General features: G+C 40.7%; 1 protein-coding gene across 1 annotated transcript; it reads left to right on the top strand.

Annotated features, from left to right (window-relative positions):
• Positions 1–6823: 6823 nt before the first annotated feature.
• LOC122276634 (carboxy-terminal domain RNA polymerase II polypeptide A small phosphatase 1-like) lies at positions 6824–11567 on the top strand. Its single transcript, XM_043086505.1, has 6 exons — positions 6824–7256; positions 7741–7869; positions 7953–8073; positions 8155–8236; positions 10856–11009; positions 11115–11567. The coding sequence occupies exons 1-6, from the start codon at positions 6915–6917 to the stop codon at positions 11238–11240; spliced, it is 954 nt and encodes a 317-aa protein (XP_042942439.1). The 5' UTR covers positions 6824–6914; the 3' UTR covers positions 11241–11567.
• Positions 11568–17593: the final 6026 nt, after the last annotated feature.

The following is a 17593-nucleotide window of genomic DNA, read 5'->3' as shown; positions in this document are numbered from 1 at the left end:
GCGAGGGCAAGGAACTACCGCATCCATGGAACTCAGAGCACTTAAAGAAATTTTATCAATAACTTTCGTAGTATTTGTTGGTTTAAGCATTCCTTTTCTTTATTTTTGTCCAATGTTTGCATTATCACTATTTATGAATATACTTCGTTTTGTTCAGTGAGAATTCTAAAGGAAAAAGTTCCAAGGGTGTATATAGAGTCTGCGAAGAAAAAAAGGGCGAGAAATGTCAGGGACCGCTCGACCCTAAACACCAAAGACAAATATCAACAACTTGTGGTGCCATGAAAAAATGGCTCGTAGGTCCTCAGACCATGCCGACCCTGAACACCAAAGACAAGCCTTAGCAGCTTGTGGTGCCATGAAAAAATGGCGAGAAAGGTCAAGGACCGCTTGAAGCCTAAACACTAAAGACAAAACTTAGCAACTTGTGGTGCCATGAAAAAAGGATAGAAAGGTCAGGGACCACTCGACCCTAAAGACCTAAAACAAGCCTTAGCAACTTGTGGTGCCATAAAAAAATGGCACGTAAGTCCTCAGACCACGCCGACTCTAAACACCAAAGACAAGCCTTAGCAGCTTGTGGTGTCATGAAAAAATGGAGAGAAAGGTCAGAGATCGCTCGACTCTAAACACCAAAGACAAGTCTTAGCAGCTTGTGGTGCCATGAAAAAATGGCGAGAAAGGTCAGAGACCGCTCGACCCTAAACACCAAAGACAAATCTTAACAACTTGTGGTGCCATAAAAAAATGGTGAGAAAGGTCAGGGTCCGCTCGACCCTAAAACATCAAAAGCAAACCTTAGCAGCTTGTGGTACCTTGAAAAAGGCAAGAATTAATAGAACACAGTAGCCAAAGATTTCAACAGAGCAAATCAAAGTCCATTGTTACAAATGTACAAAATATAGAAACACCAAAAAACAAAATAAAAAATAAAAATTATCCACAAACAAATACACAAGGGGCAAAAATAGTCAAGGGGCATCCTCAGGCAGGAAGGCTCGGGACACGTTTATAAAAGCATCAGGCATCTATTCCCACCCAAACTCATCAACCGTGCGGCGGGAAATTTCAGCAGGATAGAACAATTCTAGGTCGATAATCCTAAAGTTGGTGGCAGGATCAACTAGGAGACGGTTCCTCAGCCTTAAAATGTTGTGGCCATGCCCGTAAGCAAAAGCATCGTCCCTTGTAGCAGGGACGTGGGCCAACTGGGCGCGAAGCTGTGCAACCTCATCCTGAGCAGCAGTTAGCTCCCACACCTTCTCAGATAGACTTCGCTGGCAGACACCAAGAGCCAAGTTTGCCTCCCAAAGTCTCTCCTTGAAGGACCTGCAACTATCTTGAGAACGGGTCAGATCTCCACGAAGAGAGGAAAGTGCCTCGTCGTGGGTAGTAAGCTCAGATCTCAAGCGAGAGCTCTCAGCCTTAAGCTTCTTCTGAGCCTCTAAAAGTCGTTGCCTGACTGAGTCCCTCTCGAAGCGGAGAATGGACAAGGCGAAGTTGTCTTTAGCTTTGGCCGCACTTGCTAGGTGGGCAGCCTCGCGCAACTCTAGAAGTTTGGCCTCACGCATCTCGAGGTCGCCTTGCAGAGAATGGGAATAACCCTCAGATTGCTCTAATAGGATCTTCAACTCATCCCTCTCCTCGACCAAGGCTTCCAACTTAGCCCTGTCAACCCGCCATCTCTCCGAGGCACGTTTGGCTATTAGCACAACTGGCGACGCTCTTTAACCTCCTCCTCAAGAGGGAACGGTCAATGACTATCCACGCAACCAAATCATTGGTCCCCTGCAAGAAAAAAAAAACAAACAACCAATATAAAGAGAGGCGAAGATACAAAAGGAGTATATGCAAAAGGGGACAAAAGGCATAATACCTCAGAGAGCCAACTTCTCAAACGGTTAGCCATCTGGGCAGTGGCCTTGACCTGAGAATTAGCAGCCGTTGAGGTATCACCACCTCTAGCGTCCCCCCTCACAATCTCACCAGGGTCTGGAAGGGGTTCTCCCTCAGCTCTCATAGACGAAACCTTTGCCCCCTCCCCCCTCCTGGACAAATCACCCAAGCGCACAGGGGGCAGAGTGGGCGGCAAGAAGGCCAAGTCAAAGGAGGAGTTAGCATCCCCACCAAAGGAGGAGGAATAGAGAGAAGGAAGAGAGAGTTTAGGCCCGCTGCCAATTGGCAAAGGGGTTTTTCCCCCTGAGATGGCATCTGGTAAGCTTTCTGAGGAAGTTTAGCGTGAACCAACCTCGTTGCCTGTTTTAGTCGGGCGCGGAGGGACACTCATTGTTGCACCTCCCACCTCATCCGAAGGTGAGGCACCCGGTGTTTCCATGTGGCCACCTACGGGCAAAATAGTGGCCACCTAAGCATGGGAACGATAAAAGAAGGGGGCAAGCAAGCTCCAGCAACGGTGACTAAGTCAAGATTAAGGGCCACGACCACTTTGGCGCCCAGCTCGACCTGACTCACCCGCCCCTCCAGCACGGGAAACTCAAGCGTAGGGGCAGGAGTCGTGGCAGGCTCTTGCATTGTAGGCACGACCTGGAGGGAGGCGGCCAGGCCAAAAAGGGCCAGGTCGTCTAAACTCTCCACGTCTCTCAGGCTACGAGAATGTGGCAGCAACAGGGATGGAAAAGGTAAGGAAGGCTTAGTGGTATCGGGCGGGGTAGAACCCTGGTTGTGGCTTTCCCCTGAGGATAAGGCAAGGACCTTCAGTTGGGGCGATGGAGGCTTAATGGCGGCCAGCTACGTAGACGCCTGAGAAGGAGTGTCCTCCTGCGACACCAGGCCCCTGGACGCCCCCTGAGGGCGCCAGGATCTCCTGCTGAAGAGAAGAAGGCGGATAGGGATCTCCAGAGTGAGTTTTCTTTTAGCAACCGCCAGCCTCATTCTTCTTCTTGCTTCTCTTTTCCCTCTTTTCAGCGGCCTCTCCCATTTCTCCCTCATTCTTCTTCTTGCTTCTTTTTTCCTTCTTTTTGGCGGCCTCCTCCTTCTCCCCCTCTGCCGAACGTATCTTCCTATTGGAAGGCTCAGACCTCACAGTTTTCTCAGTAGGCTTCGCCATGGGAGAAGGAATGGTGGCTGAAATCATGAAGTCAAACCCTTGAAAATAAGACCAGTTGGGAGATTTCAAGAACCAATCAATATGGGCGGAGGTGAACAAGTGGTCAGTCCAAAGCGCATCTGGATTAGCTTTGGCCCAAGAATGAACTGTCTCAATTCGAGCCAGTTCACAACGCGACAAAGGTGCCATTTTAAGCCACAGTTTCTTTTCGTTGGGAAGAGGGTGCCAGATTGATTTGACTGGAAAATCATGGAAAGCATCTTCCGTGCCAGGGTATTCCCAACCTTGACTGGAGATAAAAAAAGAATTTAGAGGTCCACGCCTTAGCATTGGAGTGGTGAGTTTCAAACCAGGCCAATGCTTGCCCATAGTCTTTCTTATGGAAGCTAAGAACGTTGCCTTTAGAAGCTTCCCTCAAGTTATAAAACGCCAAAAATTCCCGACCAATCAGGTCAGGATAAGGGTCCTAAAGAGGTTCCAAAACCATACGGAATACAATACAGGTGCAGAGCTATGCCCTTTGTGTGAAAGGGTGTAATTGAGCGGGAGCAATGTTGAGAAGATCCAAAAGGTCGCGGAGAGGGCAGCAGAAGGGGAGCCTCAACCCATTCTGCAGAAGAGAAACAGTAATAGGCACTTTAGTAGCAAAGCCCTCGTCATCACAACATCCGGATTCAAGAACGCTCAAGATAACGATTTCTGGAATACGAAAGTCTTCCCGAATCTTGGGAAAATGTACCTCTCGGATGGCCAGCGCCATCAGTATCCAGCAAAACCATGCCTTCAGGAACCCCGAAGGGGTTTTTAGAAACCTCGCATTCATTGTAGGGAGCCATAAGAATCGGTGGGAAGAGGATAGCGAAAAAGAGCAAGATAAGCGAAGAGCAAAGATAGGAATGTAAGGGTAGAAAGTATGACAGATGAAAGAATGAAAGAATGAAAGACAGTGGAAAAGTAAGGTATTTGAAGAATGGAGAAATGCGAAGTGCCAGAGAAGATTAAGGTAACCCAGCACTAAAGAAGAAGACCAACCGACGCAAGAAAGCTGTCTTCCTTCTCTACCACAGCAGCGGAAAGTGATGGGGAGTCCTCGATTCTTTAAAACTATCATAATAAAATCATAATGGGGGAAAGGAAATAGTATAAAGCGGCAAGAAAAGAGGGCGTGACGGGCCAGAACACACTGAAAAGTCGTGGATCGTTTGGACCCGTGACCATGTCTACATATTTTCCAAGCACCCAGACCCATATGATTACACCCAGCATTTTCACAACAACAACTTTGATCAAAACTGAATTCCATCCGCCAGAAGGCCAATGGAATTGGCAGGCTTAGAGGGACCATCCCAACTGAAGGGTCCTAGAGCGTGTAAGAAGGCTCATAGTACAATAAAAACCAAGAAGTCCAAAGGATGGGTTCAGGGGCCATAGAGGGATAATCAAGAAGAGTTTGAAAAGAGATATGCACGGCACCACCTTTAACGAAAGGATAAAAACAGCAAGAAGTGATAGGAGTATTCAAAATCCTAAGCAGTGATCCATTCCGATAAATCCTGAATAAGATAAATACAGCAAACGAGCCTATATATACATGTAATCTTTGATAATTAAGGATAACTTGAATACAATAATCTCTTAACTGACTTAAGCATCGGAGTGTTTGCAGGAGGAGCCCCCTCAATTTTAAGTGAGACACGTCCTTAACACTTTCATTTATTTTCTCCCTGTTTTTCCATTTTGCAGGTCCTTGTCATGAGCCTCCATCCCGTCCCTCTCTCTATGTTTCTCCCTTGGTATTTTCAAAAAAAATATAGCTTGTGAAACCCTTGCATTTCCATTTATTTTTCCTTCATTTTTGTACTCTATTTTTGGCCCCTACCCATGCCCCTGTTTCGGTCCAAGCCGTGAGCTTCTTTTTTGTTTTGCCTAGTTATTTGTTCTCATGCTGTGAATCTCATTTTCCAGCCACCATCTCTTAGTTTCAGTCGGTAAAGTGATAAATTTTAGAAATGTAAAAATATTAGTCAGCAAGAGAAAAGTATAAATGGACAAAATGATCTGTGAGAAGAGAATATAATTTCCTTATAAAAAATCATGGGTAAAACTGAACAAAAAAAAAAAAAATTAGACGAAAAACTATTCATCCAATATTCACACTTATATATATAGTAGATATATATATATTTATGTGAACAATCAAATGATTTACTATAAAGTTGGCAATGTCATTGACAATGTTACGGAGACAAGGCCAAATTCGCAATTCTCATCTACGGTCCCCTGACTCCCCTCCATACGGCTGATTCACCTTATCACGCCAAAATAATAATTGTATGCCTAATAATTGACTATCGTGGCTACAAATGAACGTGGTCCAATTACTTAATACAAGTTAAAACTTTACTACTTCGCGTGAAATGGGACTATTTCACTTTATTTTTATTTTTCCACCTCATTTTTAATTTTTACAAGACACTACTTAAAATTTATTATTTAATATTATTTTATACGTGTGGTGTACACATTACCTATCAAGTCAGATAAAAAATGATATATACAAGTTTCAAATTGACAAGTCTCACGTAAGTATTTTATAAACACATATATCGTACTATGAAAATGAAAAGTTGTGAAAAACTTATTTTTTTCTTGATAGAGCCCACATTTTTATAAAAGATTTATACAAGACTTTTATATTTAAGATTTATACCTAATATTACTCATTAAATAATATACATAGCATGATCATTGGTGTTGATGCGATGCTTTTGAGTATTTACTAATGGGTGAATTAATTTAATTTAGTAAGACACGAATAATTTTATTCAACTTTCATATCAACTCATCTCATCTCAACTCACTATCAAAAAGGCACGTAATTGGTTCGTCCTAATATTAATACTTCTTCTAAATGTATGCTTGTAAGAAAATAATTATGAAAAAATCTACACAATCTCTTACTATTCACACAACCTTCACACACCATAATTTTTTTTAATTTCTATTATTTTTTCTTTTATGAAATATTTAATATATGAATAATGAATAGAAAAATTGAATTAATTTAAGAAGAATAAACTCAAAAGAAATTAAAAAAATATTATAAATTTGAAAAATTTGAAATTTGAAAACAAAATAATGTGGAGGTTGGGAGATTATGTAGAATTGCTCAATAATTATTAGATAGTTAGATAGATATGTGATACCCATAACATACATGTCATTAAAAATTTACATAATTTCAATTTAAGCCATTTTTTAACGGTTCATTATCTTGAAATCTATCACTCATGTAAAGGCTGAAGTAATATTTTTACAAAAAAGAAAAAAAGAAAAAAAAACGTCATCAACTATTTTTATAATTTTTATTATTTACTAATTCTCTTATATCAGAAATCTTCGATTTCTTAACATTTTTTCATATGGTTTGGAAAAACTTTTTATTTTTATTTTTTTTTATTTCTTGTGATATTAATTCTTCGATTTTTCAACATTTCCTATATTCTTATTGAAAAAAAAAAGATTTACTCTCATTCTTAGATAATTAAAAAAAAAAACTTCAATTTTTAGGTCAAGTCCTTGATTAAGTAGTATTAAAGAATTTAATTATTAATTTAAGAATAAAAAAAAAATTATGCATAATTATTTTTATAATATCTTTATCATTTTATTAATATAATTAATTGTATATTTTTTTAATATAAAATAACTGTTTTATACAACATGACTCTGCAGAACTCTTGCTTGTAATAATTATGGCCCAACGGCAGCATCCGATATAATTGGCTAAAAGAAAAAGAAAGTTCACAGGGGCGCTCAGTGTCTCTCTCTCGATCTCTGTGCGGCTATGGCGGAAATGGGCCAGGCCGAAGTCGAAGTGCGGCGGCCACTGCAAGTGTGGCGAGCTCTGATGGATTGGGTGGCGTTTTTGCTCCACATAATCCTTCAGATCGTGAGGGGCACGCCCTCTGTGGCTCAGTTCGTTCTCTCATACATGGGCCTCAACAGACTCCCTCCTCTTCTTGCTACTTCTTCTTCTTCTTCCTCTCCCTCCTTCAAGCCCTTGCCCCTCATCGAACTCTCTCTCCACGATTCTTCTTCTCCGTTGGCCAAGGCGCGTGTCAGCGTCGACAGTTGCGTGGGCGAAGATAATGGCGCCGATGACGATCATCGCATCGCAAAGCTCACGGTATTTATTTATCTACTAGAGAATCTTGTTGGTTGTTTTTATCTATTTCAATTTGATATACTAATTTAGAATTCCTTTGTTTATGAATTTAGACGAGAATGACTTCGTTTGCGTTATTTGTAAATCAGATAGACACACTTTTTGATCCGAGGACAATGAAAATAAGTTGCACACCTCCTTTGTAAAATTTTATGGCTTTTAATGCGTAAGTTTTGTTGTATTTCGCCAACACTAATCTGGCTCACTGTGTTTGAATGAATAGACCGTTGTACAATCGGTTTCCTTGAAAATTAAAACGCTTGTGGCTTGATTAAGCTGGTTGTCCTGGGGGTTTCTGATCTTCCTATTTTAAGGAATCTGCAATTTTTCGAAACTTGATAATGGTGGTTCGTGTACGTTAAAAAAATGTGTCCCGCTTGATTTGGTAGTACAAGCTTGTCCTATTTTAGAAATGTGCGTTTAAGAAGTTGGCTTGGGCATGTAGGTAGTTCTTGACTTGGACGAAACTCTAGTGTGTGCATGTGAAACTTCTTGCTTGCCTGCCATTGTTCGTGATCAAGCAATTGATGCAGGGTTGCAGTGGTTCGAGATGCAATGTGTATCCTCGGCAAAGGTCTCTCTCTTTCCCTGTGGACTTGTTATCTTGGTTTCTTTTTCACACAAGGGCAATATTGATATGATATTTTTGGGTTGAAGGATCTTGAAGGGAAAGAAAAGGTCAATTATGTGACAGTGTTTGAACGTCCTGGCTTGCAAGAGTTTTTAGAACAGATTAGCGAATTTGCAGATCTTGTTCTATTCACTGCTGGTCTTGAAGGTTTGACGTTGCTTCACCTTCTCCATTTGAATTTCTTTTTTCTGTTTTTTATTCTTTTAATCAATTATGGGAACTGTGCAGATTATGCTAGACCACTTGTAGACAGAATAGATGCAGGGAACAGATTTAGCCTTCGTCTTTATCGGCCTTCCACAAGTAGAACGTAAGTATCCCTGTCTAATTATTAATCAATGGGACTCGCATGTATTTTGTTTATAGGAGAACGTATTGCAATCTCTTCAGCAAATGCAAATGCAGCCATGCAAGGGTTGATCTATTCTAAAAATCTCTATGATTGAATGATTGAACCGACTGACATTTAAATAGGTCTGGTGCGATGTCATAAATAATCTTGGTTGACGGTAGGATGTGTTGCCATATGTTTGTTGATTAAGGCCTCGTTTGTTTTCACAAACCATCTCATCTCATCAAATCATTACAACTTTCCCAAACTCCCACAAAAAATATAATAAACAATTCAAAATTTTCAAATCCCAAAACAAAAATAATATTAAAAAATTATATTATAATAATATTTTATTCAACTTTTATCTCATCTCATTACATCTGTATAACCAAACGAAGCCTAGGAATCTAGTTGTAAACCTATGGATTAATGAAAAATATTTTATGTATCTTAGGTAGCATACTTTAAGTTATTAAACAAGTCATGGAAGCTTTTCTTTCTTCCATATTTGGACCCGCTCTTCATATAACAATATGTTACTGCTGAAAGACATAAGAATTCAAATCTTAGATCAAAACATTACGTATGGATGGTATGAACTACCTAAACAAGAATTATTGAACAAAGGAATTCAAAACATTTCCATTAGCGAAAGATTTATATGCATTGAATATAAAAAACTCACAGGTTGGATTTAATGGTTGTTGCTGTTTGTTACAATTGCATTATTAGGGAATCATATCTTAGATCTATGCCAAGGTTTCAGACAAAAAGGAAATAGGAACTTTCTCTGAATTCAGTTTGTTAACCAGTTTTTTGGAAATTCTTTTTTTGTTAATTGAACGCACTTACAGGTGCATTTAATAGAGATTTATTTCTTCCAATCCTTAACTAGAACCTTTGAAAGGGTGTCAATGTTGACATTTTGATCTCAAAACTTTTTGTTGAACAATTTCACAATCTAACCCTTACTCATTCGTTTTTATGTCAATGGTAAGAAACCTCAAACTTTGTTCGAGCTAAGAGAGGGATAAAGAGCTATTTATATGATGTGCCAAAGTAAAAGGATATAAGCTGATAAAACAAAGATACACTCATTTGGATATCTAAAGGACACTAATTTAAAATAAAATTCATAATTTAAATAAATATATTGTTTTTCATTAGGAACTTTAATTTTAAATAACATTAGTAATTTAATTCGATATATTATTTTGTCATTTGATAATAACATAGCAAGATTCTTAATGAAGCAGTTGCATCAGACCAAAACTTATGGTAGTAGTCATAAACATGTGCAATGTGCTGGCTTAACTAAATTTAATAGATGAAAAAATAATCTAAGTAGTTAAGTTAGTATTCAAGGGAGTATACAATATATAGAACCTTCAAAAAAATGTCAGTCTTTGCATGATGATCTCCAAAATTTTGGTTGACCAACTTTACCTTCTATTCACTACTTTGTTTCTATGTTAGTGATGAGAAAACTCAAATTTTACTTGAGTGACAAGAGCTATTTGTATCATGTCAAAGTAAAAGGTCATAAGTTAGAATAGATAAACACGTGTTAGGAAAATAAAAGGCTATTAATCTTGAATAAAAAATTAGTAATTTAATAGAATTTATTATTTTTCATTTAATAATTTTAATTCAGATGAAATTAGTTATTTAATTGGATAAGTTTAACGTGATGATATATTATTTAATTTTTTAATAATTACATGAATTGGAAGTGGATGATGTGGTTTTATAGCACTCTTTTTGTCATTTAACAATAATAAATATAGTGGAAAACGAATTATATGGCTTCATAGGAACATAGTTCCATTCTCTGAAAATTATATAGCTTATAGATTTTATGGACAAGGCTCAGTTGTCAACCTACAGTGCACTTTTGGTAACTGCTTTTTGTCGTACTTAGTTTGCTTCAGTAGTTCACATGCTCATGTACCTAACCTTTGTTGTGAGCGTATAAGGTCTTCTGATCATATTGATTTGGAGTTTTATACGGGTACCCTCTTCTGATCAATTGAAAGCGAAGATATTTTGAGAAGCAGAGATTGGCTGGCTATGCAGAATGCGTGAAACAGAGAAATATGATTGTAAAATAGACCTAGCGCTAAATTGAATATTCATTAGTAAGGACTATAACATTAGTTTTGCTGTTTGGGAGAAATAGAAGATTCGTGTAACTAATAAATCTGGAGTTAGTTGGTCCAGGTGCATGCATGGAAGTGTCCCTCTGTGGTGATTTGGATGCCTACCAACTTCTTGTAGTACACGTACAAACATGATTGTATATGCACAAATAATCCGGGCCTTGATGTAATTGAAGGTGCAGAAACAAGGACTGATTCTGTTGATGGTGGTCTTGAAACTTTTCTACTAGCTGAACGAAACACCAAGCTGAATAGTACTGCAAAATAACATACTATTCAAAAGTTTTTTGGCCCTATTGAATTACAAATGCCCTGGTTGATGTTTTGTGTAATTGGATACATCGTGTACAACGTTCAATGATGGGGACTAAATGTTTTGGACATCAAATATAGAGCTTTAGATTGACAATTGCTTTGTACATTTGTGTATTGACAGGGAATATAGAGAACATGTGAAGGATTTGTCATGCTTATCAAAAGATCTCTGCCGAGTTGTTATTGTTGATAACAACCCCTTTAGTTTTCTGCTGCAACCACTGAATGGAATACCATGCCTTCCGTTCTCCGCTGGACAGCCATATGATGACCAGGTAATTGGGCCTTATCAATTAATTCAAAGGAAGAATCGAATGATTACATCCTACATGCTAACTACATATCTTGGTTTTATCTTGTCTTTCATGTGGCTTGTGTAGCTTTTGGACGTCCTGCTTCCACTCCTCAAGGACCTCTCCCTGCAAGAAGATGTGAGGCCTGTACTCTATGAGCGGTTTCACATGCCTGAATGGTTTCGAATGCAAGGGCTTCCCGTTTCTGGATAAATGGTGTAAGATTATTTAAATCATGTGAGCAACCTGTGACATTTCTGGTAGCCGAGTATATAGGTGTCTCATAAAGCAGTTACCAACCCAATGTTGTTTGTCATCATATGAGCAGCTGCCAACCTATGAATTCAAAGAGAAATGCTAAATCTACAAAGATATCTTGTAAAAGTTAGTTTACAAACTAATATGGCTTAATGTGATTCGTCATATCTATTTTATAAGAAGTGTTTTACAATCTTACATATTATATCAAGCCATACTAAGTCACATCAGTTTGTAAATACTGTTTTGTAAGATCTTTTTGTAAATCAAGTATTACTTGAATTCAAAATCTTTGGGATAACCTAGGGCCACTATGGTTTAATCTACCAGAAAAATATCTGTAGAGAAGGCTTATCATTGTTGAGTTGGCTCCATAATTGTTGTATCATTACAAGGTCCCAAATGAATTTGAATGATGTCAACATTGCTATTTAGTTGTTTTTGTTCATCAACGGGACAGCGGCATCGTGGGTGGTAAAGATGGTGGCGGAAGCCACCGAGTGTAGGTGGCGTGAGAATTTCTTCAAAAAACTAAGGGTGGGGTAGTAATGGAGTCCTCACTTTGCATCTCCTGAGAAACGCTAGGGGATGCTACCTGCTGCTGGAGGAGTTCAACAACGACCGGAGAAGAGGCTCTCTGATCATTCCCGAAGGTGTTAAGAGCTGCGGCTAGGAGGGGTTTGCTTACAATCTCATAAAAATGGTGGAACACAAGGTGATGTCCACTGCGGTTCGTATGAATTGGAACGGGAAGTCAGCCTCATACGCCGCGGTTGTATCTGGTTCTACGACAGAGAACAGCTCTACCATGGTGCCGAAGGAAGGAAATTCGGGTTTTTACTCAGCAGACACAAAAAGGCTCTCTGACAAAGACGTAAGGCTAGGGGAAATAAAGGGAGTTTTTTGGGATGTCAGGGCCAAACTGTCGGGAGTTTTCCAAGAGGTTTCCTCTTTGATGAAAATGGTAGACTTGGGTCTAAGCATAGTGATGGGAATAGGTAGGTGTGGCTCTGACTCTCCCCCGCATGTCTCTGAAAAGACATTTCCTATAGAGATTCAAAAGGTCTCTGAGAAGACTTTTTCGAAAGAGAAAGGCAAAGGGTTAATTGGGCCGGGTATGTTGACAGGAAATGGGCCGGTTACAGGCAGCGGTCCGAAACCTTTGATAGGAAAGGGGTCGGTCTTGAGTGGGCCTAACGGGCTTATGAGGGACATAACCCACGGAGGGACAGTTGGGTTTTTGCCCAGTTCTCAGAGGGCCTCAAGCCCATCTCCCAGGGTTTCAAGCCCGCACTTAAGGGACCTTCAGCAACATCTCCACACGGGCCTCAAGCCCACATTCACGGGCCCATCCCCACAGGCCCCAGACCCATCTTCACCCCACCCCGAAACGCACGGATCGCAGATCGTCGAGGCTGCTCTTGGCTCTTCCACGCTGGGCCCGAGTCAACCACTCATGCCGGCGGTTGCACCGACGACACAGAAGCCGCCGACGACCGTTGAGGCTCTCTCCGACGGGCATGGACACTTTTCGAAAACCATCGGCGTGACTGGGTCTCTCTCCATAGAGGTGTCCGACGGGCGTGACACCACAACCCCGACACAGAAGGTGCCGACGGGGACCTGCAACCCCTCGGCTTGCTTAACTGAGCCCATCCCGATCGCCGGTGACTGGTCTTCACCTGGGCCAGACACGGGGGAGGCTCCCGAAAATTTTTTTTCACATCTGGGCCTCTCCAACAACTTGTCCAGGGTCCTATGCACTCAAACAGAAGAGGTTGGCGTCTCTCTTGCGGAAGAAGGAATCTCAAACGAAGAAACATCCTATGACTCAGATCTACAGCTAACATGTAAGGAGCTTGGGATAGATATTCACTTAACTGATATGATCGAGGCTGAGGACGTGCCTAGTCCTCTCCGTTCTTTGCCACCGACAATTCACGAGGATGTTTCGCAAACTGATTGGGTCATTCAAAAGGTTAATGATATGCGGCACTTCATGGGGATGTCCTGCGAAGGTTTTGAAGAAAGATGCAAGCTCTCTTCATCGCAATAAGAGCAGGCCAGCCCTTCCTCGCCAAATCCGCAGGCAAGAAGGAGAGGGAGCTTAGGAGACTTACCTGCTCCATAAACTATGACACACGTGAGGGCAGCGCGAGCAGGGGACGTCCAAAGGATAGGGTGAACATCGGCGATCCATGAAACCAAAGATTCTTTCATGGAATGTTTGTGGTCTGAATGACCCGAATAAACGTCTTAGAGTGAAAAATTTATTAAGGGATTGGAAAGCAAATGTCATTTGTTTACAGGAAATGAAATTACAGTTAATTTACGCGCACTTAGTAAGAAGTTTGTGGAATTGCTCTCACGTAGGGTGGACCACACTCGCTTCCAAGGGTGCCTCAGGGGGTATCTTGGTGATGTGGGATAAGAGAGCAGTTAATCTTGTTGAGGATTGCATTGGAGATTTCTCGATTGCCTGCTCTTTCTCGAATGTGGATGATAATTTTGTTTGGGGTTTTGCAGGTATTTACGGGCCAAATGAGGATAGTAGTAGGAAATTTTTTTGGGATGAAATAGCTGGCCTATGCAGTTGGTAGGATATCCCGTGGTGTATAGAGGGTGATTTTAATATCACTCGTTTCCCGAGTGAGCGGTCGAGAACTTCCAACTTGGGTTCAGCTATGGCAAATTTCTCAGCACTTCTCTTTGAGTTAGACCTGATGGATCTCTCTTTGGCAGGAGGAGATTTCACTTGGTCAAATGGAAGAGCCTAGTCGAGATTGGATAGGTTCATCGTTTCCTCTTCGTGGGAGACTCACTTCCCCACTCTGTGCCAAAAACGTCTCCCTCGGCTCTGTTCGGATCATTTCCTTCTTTTGCTAGATTGTGGGGGCCTTCAGGAGGGGAGGAGGTATTTCAAATTTGAGAACATGTGGTTGAAGGCAGATGGGTTCACTGAAAAAGTTAGCTCGTGGTGGGCATCTTATCAGTTCACGGGCACTCATAGCTATGTTCTAGCAAGAAAACTTAAAGTTTTGAAGAATGACCTAAGGAAATGGAATTTGGAAGTTTTCAGGAACATTAAGGATCAGCGGGACAAACTTTTTACGGAACTACAACATTTGGATGAAAGAGAGGCTGAAATGGTGTTATCAGACAAGAATAAGGCAAGAAAATCGATTGTAGTCACCGAACTAGAAAAAATCACCCTTATGGAGGAGATCTCGTGGAGGCAAAAATCACGGGCTCTTTGGTTGAAGGAAGGAGATAGAAGTACGAAGTTTTTCCATAAAGTTGCAAACTCTCACCGAAGGAATAACGCCGTAGAGGTCTTTCATGAGGAGGGCAGGGTTATTTCGGGTCGAGATACCATCAAGGATCATATTGTCCATTTTTATGATAAGCTTCTGACAGAGCAGTATTCTTGGAGGCCCAAGGTGGACGATCTAGTCTTTGATTTCATCGACCACGCAAGCGCATCTTGGTTGGAGAGGCCTTTCGAAGAAGGCGAGGTATTCGGTGTGGTAAAAGGTATGAACAAGGATAAAGCCCCAGGACCAAATGGCTTTCCAATGGCTTTCTTTCAAACATGTTGGGGCGTCATTAAGGAGGACCTAATGAAGGTATTCTCTGAATTTCACTCCTTTATGAAATTTGAGAAGAGCCTTAATGTCACTTTTATCGCCCTCATCCCTAAGAAGGCGAGGTCGGTGGAAGTGAATGACTTCTGACGCATAAGTTTGATAAGTGGGATCTACAAGATAATTTCTAAAGTTGTATCAAAGCGTCTAAGCGAAGTCATGGGAAAGCTTATATCGAAATCGCAAAATGCATTTGTGAAAGGAAGACAAATACTAGACTCGATCCTCATCGCCAATGAATGTTTGGAGAGCAAAATTAGAGACGGCTCTCCAGATATCTTGTGTAAATTGGATATGAAAAAAGTTTTTGATCATGTGAACTGAGATTTCTTGTTATACATGCTTGACAGGTTTGGCTTTGGGGAAAAATGGTGCAAATGGATAAAACATTGTATCACAACTGTCAGATTCTCTATCTCAATTAATGGCACTCCCGAAGGTTTCTTCAACAGTTCTCGGGGTTTAAGACAAGAGGATCCATTGTCGCCGCTCCTCTTTATTCTCGTCATGGAAGTACTGAGTAGAATGATGGAAGGGGTGGTGGATAAAGGACTCATTTCGGGCTTTTCGGTGGGTGGCTCCTCACATAGAAGCATGTCAATCTCCCACCTTCTCTTCGCCGATGATACATTGATCTTTTGTGACCCGGATCTGGATCAGGTTCGCTCTTTAAGAGGACTTCTCTTCGGTTTTGAAGCTGTCTCTGGCCTAAAAGTGAACCTTTCAAAGACAGAAATAGTCCCGGTTGGCAGAATTTATAACCTAAACGAAGTGGCTGCCATCTTGGAATGTAAGGTTTCATCCTTGCCTATGAGGTACCTCGGGCTTCCTTTGGGGGCTCTTCATAAATCCAAGTTAATGTGGGAAAGGATCATTGAGAAAAATGAAGGCAAACTGGCTGGGTGGAAAAGAATTTTCTTGTCCAAGGGAGGGAGAATCACACTTATTAAAAGTACGTTATCAAATCTCCCAACGTACTTTCTCTCTTTATTTCCTTTGCCTGCAGGGGTGACAAGTAGAATAGAAAAGATATTCCGCGACTTCCTTTGGGGAGGACTAGAAGATACAAAGAAATTCCACTTGGTCAAATGGGACAAAGTATGCACTCCTTTGGCCTGCGGCGGCTTGGGCTTAAGAAAACTAAGAACCTTCAATAAGGCACTTCTTGGAAAATGGTTATGGCGTTATCTGCATGAGGAAAATGCCCTTTGGAGGATTATTTTAGATATCAAATATGGGAGCAACTGGGGTGATTGGTGTACAAAGGAAGTAAGAGGTGCGTATGGCGTGGGAGTTTGGAAACTTATTCGGAAAGGTTGGGATGACTTCCTCGGCCACTGCAAATATGAGATGGAAAGGGGTACACGAATCAGATTCTGGCATGACATTTGGTGTGGGGATGTTGCTTTGAAAAGCGCCTTCCCTACTCTCTACAGGATTACGCTTGATACGGCCTCCTCGGTGGCAGAGAATATATGTAACACTGATGATGCTATTCATTGGACTGTGAGATTCACCCGCGTTGCTCAGGATTAGGAGATGGGAGACATTATTGATTTCTACAGCATGTTATATGCACTGAAACACAGGGCAACAGTGGAGGATAGATTATTATGGACCCGCACAGGGAACAAGAAATTCTCAGTTCGTTCATACTACAAAGTCTTGACAGCTCAATCCCCTAACACCTTACCTTGGAAGAGCATCTGGAGGAGTAAAGCCCCTTTAAGGTTGTTTTCTTCGGCTGGATGGCTTCTCATGGCAAAATACTGACCATAGACAAGTTAAGAAAGCGCGGTCTAATTATAATGGATTGGTGCTTTTTGTGTAAACGTAACAGTGAATCAGCAGATCACCTCCTCCTTCACTGCAAAGTAGTCAAGGTCTTATGAGACAAAATCTTTTCAAGACTTGGTTTCACATGGGTTATGCCAAAGAGGGTAATAGATTTATTGTACTGCTGGCAAAGGATTGGAGGCAATCAGCAAATTGCCACTGTTTGGAAGATGATACTGCTATGTCTAATGTGGTGCACATGGAATGAAAGAAACGGGCGCTGCTTTAAGGATAGAGAACACTCTCTAGCTAAATTTAGGAGTTTTTTCTTTCATACTTTGTTACTATGGGCCTCCTCTATTGTATTGCACGGAATGAACTTTAATGACTTTTATGCTACTTTCCATAGCACGTAACTTATAATTAAGCTCTTTCTTGTATACTTCCTGTATATTTGAGCTTTACTTTTTTACTTGGATCAATAAAATCTCTTTTACCTATAAAAAAAAAAAAACATTGCTATTTATATATAAATCAGTCGAGTATCGAGTTTGTCTCATTCAATATATAATCAATTTGCCTAGCTCCCCTACTAATTTAATTGTATATGTTTTTTTTTTTTTTTAAATGTCGGAAAACTTCTGTCTTGCCCTTCAGACCCACTCTTGCAGAGTAAACCTCGATCACATGCATTGCATCCTTGAAAGTTTCTCTACATGAAATTAATTTAATCGCCAACTTTTTACTAAGGATGCAGCTCTAAATGATTGTTTGCACCCATGAGGTGTTGAACCTTGAACATTTAATTGTACATGTTATATATTATTCTTTTGTATTGCCTTAAAAGAAATCAAAGGGCTTAATGAAACTGGATATGAACATTCTGCA

Source organism: Carya illinoinensis, chromosome 9 (genome assembly GCF_018687715.1).
Source record: "Carya illinoinensis cultivar Pawnee chromosome 9, C.illinoinensisPawnee_v1, whole genome shotgun sequence".
NCBI lineage: Eukaryota > Viridiplantae > Streptophyta > Magnoliopsida > Fagales > Juglandaceae > Carya > Carya illinoinensis.
The sequence above is the reverse complement of the archived record's forward strand: the minus strand, read 5'-3'. Positions and strand labels throughout refer to the sequence as shown.